This window comes from Dromiciops gliroides, chromosome 3, assembly GCF_019393635.1.
Source record: "Dromiciops gliroides isolate mDroGli1 chromosome 3, mDroGli1.pri, whole genome shotgun sequence".
Classification (NCBI taxonomy): Eukaryota; Metazoa; Chordata; class Mammalia; order Microbiotheria; family Microbiotheriidae; genus Dromiciops; species Dromiciops gliroides.
In genome coordinates, this window is record NC_057863.1 from 331,034,281 (window position 1) to 331,047,778 (window position 13,498).

At 40.9% G+C, this 13,498-nt stretch overlaps 1 protein-coding gene across 1 annotated transcript in view; it reads right to left on the reverse strand.

The window, feature by feature from the left end:
* The window catches only part of GPR156 (G protein-coupled receptor 156), a 120,159-nt gene that overhangs the window by 19,695 nt on the left and 86,966 nt on the right, over window positions 1–13,498 (reverse strand). The window contains exon 8 of the mRNA XM_043996117.1: window positions 6,241–6,477. Coding sequence (XP_043852052.1) covers window positions 6,241–6,477 — 237 coding nt within the window. The remainder of the gene's footprint in view (window positions 1–6,240; window positions 6,478–13,498) is intronic.

Here is a 13,498-nt window from a genome sequence, read left to right on the forward strand (position 1 = left end):
GGATAAAGGTCTCAGATCCCCTCCTCCCCCTCAGGTAGCAAGGTCACATGGTTCAAGGAGCCCTGGTCTCAATAAGGTCCGATCCAGAGTTGTGTCCATATAAGGAAGTATAAGGTCCACTCCTGAGTTATGCCCATACAAGGAAGAGGGGTGGGAATACTGCGTCTGATTAGCTACACCTCAGAAATTGGCAAAAACTTCAAATCAAGGCTTAATTGATTGTTTTGCTAATTGTCTAGACTTAAGAAAGTGATAGAGATAATGTTAATAACTCAGATTGAACTTAAAAGTGTGTGCTGTATACTTTTTTTTTTTTTGAGAGTGGGCTGTTGAATATTTACCAGCACGCTGCTAGACTCAATGACTTTCTGAGGTCCCTTACAGCTTGAAATCTATGACTGTATGACTCAAGTCTGGGAGAAGGGGGTATCTTGATCCTCCAAGTCTTAATTATTCATTTATTCAAAAGGAGGCAGGGCTGATCAGAGTGTTCCAGTAAATCTTGTGTTGGACTCCCAGTAGCAGAGTGAATTCAGTTGATGAGGACTAAGAAACTGAGAGAAGTTTTCCCTTTACAATCTGCAGACTCTCTGTCTGACACACATTCCTTTTGAAATGCAAATATTCCTACAATTCTACCTTAGCCAGGGTCTTCTTAATAAACAGTTTAATTCTTAGCTAATACCTAATTACTAATAATTACCAAAGTACTGGTTAAGACAATGAAAGATAGCTTTCACTGAATTAGAGCTAAAAGAGATTGAAGAGATTGTCCAACCCTAGAGCTTTCAACGTTTTGATATCTCCATAACCCTTGGCTTTCTTTCAATAAACCTTTTCATACATCTTATTCAATACAAAAGGAAATTAATCATAAAGTTTTACTATATGTATACACATAAGAAATAAAATTAGGATACTTATTAATTTCAATAGAGCAATATAATTATTTACCAAATATTCTATACCCCCTTGTTAAGCCTTTGGGGGATACATAATATCCAGGAGTTGTGAAATTTTCAGTGTGATCATTTATGCATTGAAAATCAACAAACTGCAAATTGACACTTGGTCCATTTTCTTTTTTTTGTTGTTTGTTTGTTTGTTTGTTTGTTTTGTGGGGCAATGGGGGTTAAGTGACTTGCCCAGGGTCACACAGCTAGTAAGTGTCAAGTGTCTGAGGCCGAATTTGAACTCAGGTACTCCTGAATCCAGGGCCGGTGCTTTATCCACTGCGCCATCTAGCTGCCCCCCATTTTCTTTTTTAAAGAGAGTTAAGTGACTTGCCCAGGGTCATACAGCTAGTAAGTGTCAAGTATCTGAGGCCGAATTTGAACTCAGGTCTTCCTAAATCCAGGGCCAGTGCTTTATCCACTGGGCCACCTAGCTGCCCCCGGTCCATTATTTTGTTGATTTAAGAAAGTGATGGAGGGGGGCAGCTAGGTGGCGCAGTGGATAGAGCACTGGCCCTGGAGTCAGGAGGACCTGAGTTCAAATCCAGCCTCAGACACTTAACACTTACTAGTTGTGTGACCCTGGGCAAGTCACTTAACCCCAATTGCCTCACTAAAAAAAAAAAAAGTGGTGGAAAAAATGTTAATAATGCAAATTAAACTTAAAAGTGTGTGATGCATGCATTTTTTAAAGAGAGTCAATTGTTAAATATTTACCGACACACTACACTCCCTGTGTATATACAAGGTTGGGAGTCCCTGTTCTAATTTAAATCCCTCACATTAAGAAGAAAAACACATGGTCTCAAGAGTTAAGGTGCAGGGCAGCTAGGTGGCACAGTGGATAAAGTGCTGGCCCTGGATTCAAGAAGACCTGAGTTCAAATCCAGCCTCAGACACTTGACACGTACTAGCTGTGTGACCCTGGGCAAGTCACTTAACCCTTATTGCCCCACAAAAAAAGTATAATTTTTTTTAAAAGAGTTAAAGTGCTTTGCCCAAGGCTATAAGCTGCTCCCCGTGTCTAGTATGTAACCTCTTTTCATTTCTGCATCCTAAGGTTTCTCTCCTCCTACAAAGAACAGCTGGCAGCCCCTCCTACAAATGGCCTTTCCCAATTTCCTCCAGTTGTTTGCAGCTCTCTATTTCTGGAATTACATTGGATTTATTTATTTGTGTGTGTATTGTATCTTCTGCACCACCACCACCATCAATCCCTAGTAAAATGGATTGCTCCCTGAGGGCAAGAGCAACATAGTTTAATTTCTGTCTTTGGCTTTTGCCTCTATATCCATAATGCCAAAAACATAGTGCAGGAAATTAATTTGTGTTGAGTTGTTGAGTTCAATTGTCACATAGGTAGGTAAGAGATCTGAACATAAAGGGTTGTTTGACTTCATAGTCAATGATCTTTCCCCTTGCCTATGTCAACCAAAAATCATTTGAAAGCAAAAATGAGAAATAGACTAAGAACTTAAGTGAGCTTAGCATTCTTTGCTTTTACTGAATATGCTCAGTTCAATAGGAAGAGTCTTTGAAACCCAGACTTTCAGTTATTATAACCCTGCTGTAATGACTGGAGTGACACCACCTGCTGGAGAATTACTGTAGGAAGGCACTGCCACGAGGAGAAGGCGTCTGAGGGCAAGCCATGTGGCTTTTCCTTGGTGTCAGGCAGTGACGTTTGCTCGTGGGTACTGTCTATCAAAGCTACCAGCCAATTAGCTTGGAGCTGTGTGTGCTTGTGGATGGGATGTTCCCAGTTTCACAGGAGGCTTGTGGGACAAAGAATGCTCTCTTGCTCTTTTTCTGGAGGACTGGGGGGGGGGGGGGAGAGGAGCTGGAGACATTGGCTCCCTGAAATAGATAGCTGAATCTAGTCCTCTTTCTCTCTCTCTTCACCAAATTCTTATTCTCCTTAATAAATGCTTAAAAGTCTAACTCTTGCTAAAGCTTATAATTTATTGGCGACCACTCATTAGATATTTTAGATAGTATAGCTAGAATTTTAGCCCCTTACACTACTCTCTAGAAAGCAAGCTTAGAATGATAAGAAGTGGATAGAGCACCGGCCCTGGATTCAGGAGGACCTGAGTTCAAATCCGGCCTCAGACACTTAACACTTACTAGCTGTGTGACCCTGGGCAAGTCACTTAACCCCAATTGCCTAACCAAAAAAAAAAAAAAAAAGAATGATAAGAAGTTAATCTAGATAGGGGAAACTGGACAGTTTTCAGTTACTCATCTTTGCTTCATTCCTCTTTAGTTAAATATAAATACCATATCCCAAACTCAGAGAGGCTGGGTGATTCAGTGTATAGAGTGCCAGGTCTGGAGTCAGGAAGACTCATCTTCCTGGTTTCAAATCTGGCTTCAGACACTTACTTAACCCTGGGCAAATCACTTAAGCCTGTTTGCCTTAGTTTCCTCATCTTTCAAATGAGCTGGAGAAGGAAATGGCAAACCACTCTAGTATCTTTGCCAAGGAAACCCCAAATGGGGTCACATTGAACACAACTGAATAACAGCAACAACTGAGATGAACTGGGAGTGTGTGTGCTTTGGGGAAAGATGGTACCAGGATGAAGGAAAGGAGTACTGATAAGGAAGACTGGGAAGATCCTGCCAGTTCATAGGGTTGGAAATGTTCTGTGCAGCAATTAGGCAATTTCACTGGGGCTTTGGGAAATAGCTGCATCAAGTGACAGCTGACTGCATGATCATGGTCACTTTTGCCAGAGAATTTAGGTGCCCTATATAAATGGGCCAAGAAGTTGATATCTCCTGGGTTGAATAAGCCAAGAATCTGGTGGAGAGAACATCTGGTGAGAGTGAGCTACATGAAAGCAGGAGAGAGGCTGGCTGAGGCTTAGAGGAACAATGTAACTATGGTATCTAAGATGTTTGGTTCTGGGCCTTTCTCCCCTCATATTGTCACTAAGAAGAGTGTGGTTACTCACAGGTGCCACACTAGGGTAATGGACACACAGCTCCAAAGCTTGTACATGGCATGTACCAGAACTGCACCAGAAGTGAATAACAATGGAACTGTGGTCAGGTCTGTACTAGGTTTATCTGAATTGTGTTGACTAAGTGTTGACTGAGCCTATCTTCCAGCTTTCCTATCCCTAGAAAAGGATGCTCAGTGGTAAGTATCAGGATTACAAGAGGTGTCAAGAAAATGAAGATATTTGACCTTGTTATCCTTAGTGGACGTATAGTAAATAGAGTCCTGGTTCAAGTCCTTCCTAGGACACCTGGATAAACCAATTAACTTCTGAGTATCCCAGGCAACTTTTAAGACTACAGAGTTTCAGACGGGCTGCTAGCAGATCTTGTCTTGTGGAGAAAGCTCCATATTCTTATTAAATCAAAGGTCTGGAGAGGGGGAAAAATCCACAGACACAGTTGAACAGCATGGAAATGGATATTTGAAAAATGGTATATTAATTTTAGGGTTCTTTCATCCAATCTTCTCTCTCTCTCTCTCTCTCTCTCTCTCTCTCTCTCTCTCTCTCTCTCTCTCTTTCTGTATTCTATTTCTTACCAGATGCACTCCTTGGATTTGACCCATCATCCTCATTCATGCTCCCAGGACAAGCTCATCACTAGGAAACTCATTATCCTAGGGATTGCATCAGCTTTCGTACTCATACCTCATCAGTAGCTTCTGTCTCTTTGATTGGAGGGTGGAGCAAAAAACTTCCTCTTTTTCTATTAAAAAAGACTCAGAGGAGTCACAGCCCAGTTATTTCCTACCAGCTGTACTCCTTGGATTCAAATCCATCACCATGTCCCTAGCCAGGCACCTTCTTCTTCCTCTTACCTTTTAAGCTTCCTTTTATGTGTTTCCTTTCCCCATTAGATTGTAATATGCTCCTTGAGGTCAGCTTTCTTTTTCTTATTTGTATCCGTAGTGCTTAGCACAGTGCCTGGCACATAGTAGGTACTTCATAACTTTTATTGAATTGATACTGAAAAAAATTTGATCTCCTTTTCCATGACACTAAGCTTGTAGGTACCACGAAAAATTACTCTGAAGAGCAGATACAGGAATTTCATCAGTGGTTCTCCTATTTGTCCCAGTCTCAAACTGCAGCAACCTAATCCTACTCTTCCCAACAGTGCTTCATGCTCTAGAGCTCAGGTCTCTCTTTCTTGCCTCTTCTATCTTTTCTATTGAAATATATATATCTTATGTCCCATTTCCTCGTGGCCCTGACTTCTGCTGATGTGGTTTCTAATCAGTGTGGGCAAGTTCCAGTGTAGAAACTCCTTCCACAGATGCAGAGCAACAACTCTCTATAACATATAGCTTTAGTTGCCTGGGGCACTGCTGATCTAGGACTCAGGTCTTCCTAATTCTAAAGTCAACCCTATACCCACTTTGCCATGCTTCCTCATTAACAAAGATCAAAGCTCATAGATTCAGAGCTGGGACCTTAGGGGTTATCTGGTCCAACTGGCCAGGAGAGGTAATTTATATGGAAGAGCAGAGCTCAGAATCCAAATCCTCTGACCCTAAATTCAGCACATGTTCTTGTGAACCAGGCCAATAATAATAACAATAACAGTAATAATGGCTAACATTTATATAGTTCTTACTATGTGCCACAAACTATACTGTCTTTTACAATTTTTATATCATTTGATGCTCACAACAACCTTGGAAGGTAGGTGCTATTATTAGCCCCATTTTACAGATGAGGAAACTGAGGCAAAGAGAGGATAAGTGACTTGACCAGTGTCACAAGGTTAGTAAGTGTCTGAGATTACATGTGAATTTAGATCTTCCTAACTCCAGGCCTAGAGCTCTCTCCATTTTGCCACTTACCTGACAATACTCAGGTAATATGTGGCCCTCTAAGGTCAACTGACCAATAGCGAACCAGCTGTACCACTGAATACCAGCCACTCTTCTCTTTGGGTTGGGGATGGTCTAAACTTTTGATTTTGCCAATGTAGCAATGCCCCAATGAGAACACCCCCTTCAGCAAAACAGATTGACAAATATTCCACAAGTTATAATCTTAGAGAAATTCTTGGGGGCACTGAGAGGTCAATGACTTGCCCAGGGTCACAGAACCAGCACATGTAATAATAGATGGAGTTAGAATCCAAGTCTTCCTGACCCCAAGGCTAGTTTTCCACTCAGGCTGATTCTCACTCACTTTACTTCCAACTATAAAAATAGCTGGACCTGGAAGGAGCCAATGAAATATAAGACCAACAAGTGAGCACAACAACCATTACTTCTTACCAACTCATCACTCTCCTCCATACTCACCTGTGGAATGAAGATGAAGCAGTTGATTGTTGTTGTGCAAACAAAGATACCTCCAGCTGTGAGTCCAAAGACAAGGTTGGGCCAGTCATGGAAGAATCTGGTGACCAAGAAAAGGAGCCCAGCAACCAGCACAACAAGATTCGCTCCAACCATGATCGTCAAGGACTGATTCACTGGTGGAGAGCTAACATGATCTGTCAGCCCAGCCAGGTAGGCACCATAGAGCAGCACTATACCCTGGGGGTCAAAAATAAGAAACAAGGTGAAGAGTCTCAAAACATTACTAAGAAATAGAAAGTAACAGAATAAGACCTTTCACTTTTTGAATTACTGTCTGTGGATACCAGGAAGGCTCTATACAAAGAGAATAGTCACTAGCAGTACTAAAATAACTTGTCTTATTTTTAGGGATACTTTTTAAAACACCACATTCATTTACAAACTTATCCCTTTCTTCTGCTCCCTAGCAAGCCATCCTTTATAACAAAAAAGCAAGTCAACAAAACTAATCAACAACCTGTCAAGTGTTTACATTGTATGCTATGTTTCACCCCCATAGTCCCCCACTTCTGCCAAGAAGGGAGTTAGATAGATGTATTTTCTAAATTCTTCCATGGCCAGACTTATTGTTGTGTGTGTGTGTGTGTGTTTTACAGTGTTCAGTTCCAGGGGGGTTTGTTGTTGTTTTTTGTTTGCTGTTGTTATTTATATTTGTATTGTTGTACTCTTTGGTTATGTTGTTTTCCTGGTTCTGCTTGTTTCATTCTGAACAGTTCAGTCCACTACTTTTACTCTTACTAGATCAATTAGCTCCTTGAAGGCAGGAGCTATTTCTTATTTGTCTCTGTATTTCTATCAGCACCTAGCCCAGTGCCTTACACATAGTAGGCACCTTATCTGTCTTGAATAAATGAACATTATGGTTGAAAGAGGACTAAAAGAACATTGGTGGAGTTATATTTTGGGAATCTCTAGTTTCCATCTATAAGCCAAAGGAATTGGCCTAGAAGATTTCCTTAGAAGGAACTTTACTTAGTTCCTCTACCTGTAATACCCTGTGATCTGTAATCTAATTTAATGTCCAAGAGTATGGATTAGTCAAGCATTTGGTAAATATGGTTGGTACATACCTGATTAGTCAAACATATTTGGAATCCTAGATAAACAGGCCTGTCTGTTGTTCTGCACACACAGTCTTCTATCTCCTGTCTCCATGCTTTGGCACAGTCTTTCCCATACCTGGAATACTCTCCTTCATCATCACCTCCGTCTTTTAAAATCCCCAGCTCCCTCCAAAGTTCATCAACTGTCACTTCCTATGTGAGGTTTTCCCTCCACTCTCCAAGACCAAAACAATTTCATTATACTTATTTTGTATTTACTTATGAGTACACATTGTTTCCTCTGATACAGTATAAACTCCTATGTGACAGGGGCTGACATTCTTGTCTTTGAATCCCTAGTTCCTGGCACACAGTAGGTATTTAATAAATGCTTCTTGATTAATTGATTGAACCCTCAACGGACAGCCACATGCCTACTTTTTCCTTTTTCTTTCTTTTTTTTGGGGTCAGGGGCAATTCTGGTTAAGTGACTTGTCCAGGATCACACAGCTAGTAAGTGTCTGACTCTGAATTTGAACTCAGGTCCTTCTGACTCCAGAGCATACACTGTGCTACCTAACTGCCCCTACTGTTTCCTTTAGCCAAGGATATACAGTAATGTGTATAAAAAAACTTTGTAGCTGTAGTGTTGTTGTGGTTTTTTACAATGTGAGGTGTTACCCTGTGTATTTATTCTCCTTATATTTACTTTGCATATGTTTATGTACATCCCTGTTGTCTCCCCATTAGAATATAAACACCTTTTGGTATTTTTTTGGTTTTGTTTTTCATAAGGCAATTGGGTTTAAGTGACTTGCCCAGGGTCACACAGCAAGTAAGTATTAAGTATCTGAGGCCGGATTTGAACTCAGGTCCTCCTGACTCCAGGGCCAGTGCTCTAACCACAGAGCCACCTAGCTGCCCTGTAAACACCTTTTGGGTAGGGATTGTTTATTATATTTGTATCTCTTAATAAATGCTCACTGGCAGTTAAGTGGCAGAGTAGATAGAGCACCAGGCCTGGAGTCATGAAGATCTGAGTTCAAATCCAGCCTCAGTGGCTATGTGACCCTGGACAAGTCATTTAACCCTGTTTGCTTCAGTTCCTCATCTGGAGAAGGAAACGGCAAACCACTTCAGAGAAAACCCCAAATGGGGTCACAAAGAGTCGTACCCCATTGAACAATAACATCAAAACATTGCCTTATTGATCCTTATTACAATAGTGTAGAAAATAGAGACCTTAGTTCAAGCCCTACCTCTGACAAATAATAGCTTTAGAATTCTGCCATAGCTATTCATTGTGCAGACTCTAAGTAAATGCCAGTCTGTACTGGTGGAGGAAGTTCTGACCAGGAACTCCCTATATCAATGAAATGATAGGCTTGGACAAAATAATTATTTCATTATTATGAGCCTCAAGTGAAGTCTTGCTGTGAGGTCTCCTTGGGGCCTGGAGGCAGCCCTGAACCTTCCAAGTATATGCCAGCCAAAGGCAAACTGGAAAAGTTGGAGTATGGGTCTGTCCATATGCTACATATCTCTTATCTGAGGACCAGCCCAGGAAGGTCAGAGGGGCTCATTCCTATGGTCAACCACAAAGAAACACGTCTTTCAGCTACAGTAACTCTCCAAACAATGTACTGAGTTTTAGAGGATCAGTGATCTATGTTGGTGAAGAAAGTCTCTACATCCATAAAAATCACAGATCCTGGAAGTATGTTATTCTATGCACAGACAGAGTAGGTGGTGTGATTTTGAGGGAAACTGTGAAACTCTCACTCTTTCCAAAAAATCCCTTCCCCAACAGTCTGCCATTGGGCATGAAATTCCAAAATTAGAACTTCATTCACTCGAATAGAGATGTTGTTACCCCCAGGAGTCCTCTATTTAAAACAAGATTTATGCCTTACATTTATATGAGTACTTTACTCCTATCACACTTTATTCTCATAAAACACTGCTGTGAAGTATTATTATTTCCATTTTTACAGAAAAGGACAGGGAGGCTTTGAGAGGTAAAGAGACTTGCCCATAGTTACACTGCTAGTCAGTAGAGCTGGAATTCAAACTTAGATATTTTTTGGGGGAAAAAACAACATTTTTTTTCAATCAACAAAAATTGACCTTTCTCCCTCCCACCTCACCTTCTGCCCCCATTGAGAATAAAAGAAAAATAAAACTACTATTACAAACATGTATAGTTAAGCAAAACAAATTTCCACACTGGTCATGTCAAAAAGAAATCTCAATTTATACTCTGAAACTCAGGTCTTTTGATCACAAGTCTCCTGATCTTTCCACCACAAGAAGCTGTGTCTTTGATGATTGTTCAAAAGTCTCACATCTCACAAGAGTTTGTCTTTTGAAATATTTTTTTTCAGTTGACAAAGTTTTTTTTTCTCCTCTCACTTCCCTTTTTCATTGAGAAAGGAGCAAAGGAAAAAGAAAACTCTTGTAATAAACATGCATAATGTGATAAAATAATGGGATTTAGCAGATACTCAAAGACCCACCTGGAGATTAATCTAAACTGATTGAATCAAGTGAGAGTGATTGACTGCTGATTAGCCTACTTCAAAGTTAACTAGATTGTAATCACACCTGGCTAGCCCTTAATGGATTTGGAGGACGCCAACCAATCACCTTGAAGCAGTGTGTAAGGACCACCTCTGTTCCAGACCTATAAAAAGCTTCCACAAACAGCTTGCTGGGGAGATCCTGATTAAAGCAGGAGGACTTCAGGAAGAACCCAACCAGGCTGGAACTCTAGGCTAGGTAGGACCTCTTTTTTCTTAACTTTCTGAACTCCTTGTGAATACCTGTATGCGTTAATAAATGTTTAATGCCCAAAGACTGGTGCTGAAGCTTCTAATTTAAGGCGACCACAATTTAGATTTTAAACATCACAATAACCAAGCAAAACAAATTCCTACAATGGTCATGTCCAAGAATATGTCTTACTCTCTTTATTGAATGTGTCACCTCTCTGTCAGCCAGTGAATAGAATTCTTCATTATTGGTGCTTTGCAATCATGATTGGTAATTGCATTGATAAGAGTTCTTAAGTCTTTCAAAGTTGTTTGTCTTTACAGTGTTGCTATTGTATAAATTGTTCTCCTGGTCTTATTTGCTTCACTCACAGCCTTTGAAGCCTTCATTCAGCCCAAGTTAGGGGAGGATTTTGCTTGTTTGCTTATTTGTTTGTTTGGGGAAGGAAGGGACCTTCCCTTTGTCCCTATAATCATTGCACATAGGCAGCCCTGGTGAGGGCATAATGATGACAATAGCTACCAATTTCACTCTTGCCCAGGTTACCCATACCTGCCACATGAAATTAGGTTGCCATGGATAGCCCCCAAACACCTTCTATAGTATAGTGTCAAGATCCTCCACGATGTAGGGCTTTGTGCAAGCCATTTCCCATCCTATAGGCCTGTGGGGCTATGGATCTGGCTGCCAGGGTTTAGCAAGGTCCTAATAGAACCTTCAGGAATTATGCAATCTGTTACAAATTCGGACCCCAAAGTACAATTGTGTATTGGGAAGGAGACAGAAAAAATGAGAAAGGATATATGTAGGAAGGCTTCATACTGTTCCAGCAAGTCCTAAGGGGCAGCTCAGGTACAGTCTTTTTTCTAAGAATTGGCTCAATTTTTTTTAAACGGGAAACTATTGACTCCACTAAAATGAAAACAAAACGTCTAATTAATACAGAAAATACTAGGTGAATGAGGAAGCATGGCATAATGAAAAGGGCAATGGACTTGGGTTCAAGAGACCTGGATCTTATTCACTGCCTGACCTTAGGGCAGTTCCTTCATTCTCTTTGGGCCTCAGTTTCCTCATATGTAAAATGAGGCTATTGGACTAGAAGATCTTTAAGGTCCCCTCTGTCTCTACAATCTATTTCAATTCAATTCCCTAAACATGCATGAAGGACATATTATGTGCAAGACTCATGGTTCTCCTCCTACTTGTCTGATGTCTCTTCCATCTTCCTTGCTGGATCATAACCCATGTCTTGCCCCCGAAGTGTGGGTCATTCCTGAGTTTAATCTTTCATCATCTCTCACCTAGACTATTCCAACAGGCCCCTGGGTAGTCTTCTTGCCTCCAGTCTCCACCCTTTCCAGTTCACCTTCCACATGGCCACCAAATGAACATTCCTAAAGCACGGGCCTGATCACACCGCACCCCTGCTCAAGTCGTTTCTGTAGCTTTGTGATAAAATGCCCTCCTTTTTCTCTTTGGAATTTCAGACCTTTCACAACCCACTTCCATTCTCCCTTTCCAAGTTTATTTCACATTTGTTCCCTTTACACGTACTCTGCATTCCATCTACAACTGTCCTATTTGATGTTTTTTAAACTCAAAATTCAATCTCTCATCTTTGTATCTTCGCACAGACACTTTCATCTTTTAAAATATTTTGTTTCTTTTGAGATTCAGCTCAAGTGCCACAGGTAACTTTCCTTCATCCCCCTCAGTATTTGTACTCTCTTCCTTTCAAATTCTTTTCTATTTGCTCATCTCTATACTGGAAGTAGGGGCAACTAAGTGGTTTAGCAGATAGAATGCCAGGTCTGGAGTCAGGAAGACTAAATCATCTCGAGTTCAAATCTGGCCTTAGACACTTACTAGCTGTGTAACCCTGGGCAAGTCACTTAACCCTGTTTGCCTCTGTTTCCCCATCTGTAAAATGAGCCGGTGGAGGAAATGGCAAATCACTGCAGTATCTTTGCCAAGAAAAGCCCAAATGGGGTCACGAAGAGTTGGACACAACTGAAATGACTGAACAACAACAAGGTACTGGAATTAATCCCTCTAATAGAAGACAATCTCCTTAGTGGCAGAGTCTGTTTCTGATCTTTGTCTCTGTGTGCCCAGGACCTCAAACAATGCTTTGCATGAGGTAGGTACTTAATAATGTTTGTTGAGTGGAATTGAAGTCACTGTGTAGGCTCTGGAGATTCCAAAACATGCAACAGACCTTGCTCTCAAGTAACTTAGCATCAAATGGAAGGAAGAAGCATACAAGGATAAATATGAAACAAGAGAGGCTGAGATTAGGGAAAGAAAGAAATGTTGGCAAGGTGATGTGAAAACGTTTATTTGGAAATCAAGCCAAGTGAGATCTACATACTAGAGTCAGGTCTGAACCAAGCAGCTAGAAGACTGAAATAGGGAACCACTAGGATAGAGTTTAGATAAGGTAAGTCACTCTGCAAAAGCATCCAAAACTACTGGAAAAGCCTCTGGGAAATTTTTAAGAGCAATGATTCAGGGCTGGGAGGTGGTGACTGATTCATGGTCTCCAAACATGTTTGATCATTAGTAAAAATGTTTTGAGCAGGGGGCGGCTAGGTGGCGCAGTGGATAAAGCACCAGCCCTGGATTCAGGAGTTCCTGAGTTCAAATCCGGCCTCAGACACTTGACACTTACTAGCTATGTGACCTTGGGCAAGTCACTTAACCCCCACTGCCCCGCAAAAAAAAAAAATGTTTTGAGTAAATACCCCAAGATGTGTATAGTTAATTATTTATTTGTTAGGTACATGTAAAATTGTACAAAGAGGTAGTTGATAGAAACCTCAACTCAAAATCAGGAAGACTTGGATTAGAATTCTGATTCGGACACTCGCTGGTCATGTGACCCTGAGCAAATCATTTCACCTCTCTGTGACTCAGTTTCCTTATCTGTAAAATGAAGAAGTTGAATCTGATGATCTCCAAGGTGTGTCCCTCTGGTTCTAATTCTATTATGTGCAGTATAAACCTTGTACAAAATAGAAATTTACATGGAATGAGAGGAAGATAAAATAATATTTGATCATGAAAGCCCTAGGGAGCTACTGGAGTCTACTGAGTAGGGGAGTGACATGATCAGATCTGCATTCTAGTTGTGTAGAGAATAGACTGAAATGGGGAAAGACTTGAGGCAGGGAGATTAATTAGGAGATTACTGCAGTAATCTAGGTAAGGGGTATAGTGAAGGACTGAACCAGGAGTGAGCATGGAGAGGAGGAGGGATTTATGAGACAGATGGAAACAGAAGGGATGGAGGATCAGAAAGTTGAAGTGACTTGACTGACATGTGCATTTTAACATTTGCCTTCAGGAGAGAACAGCTGTAATCTCGAGGAGTAAGTCTA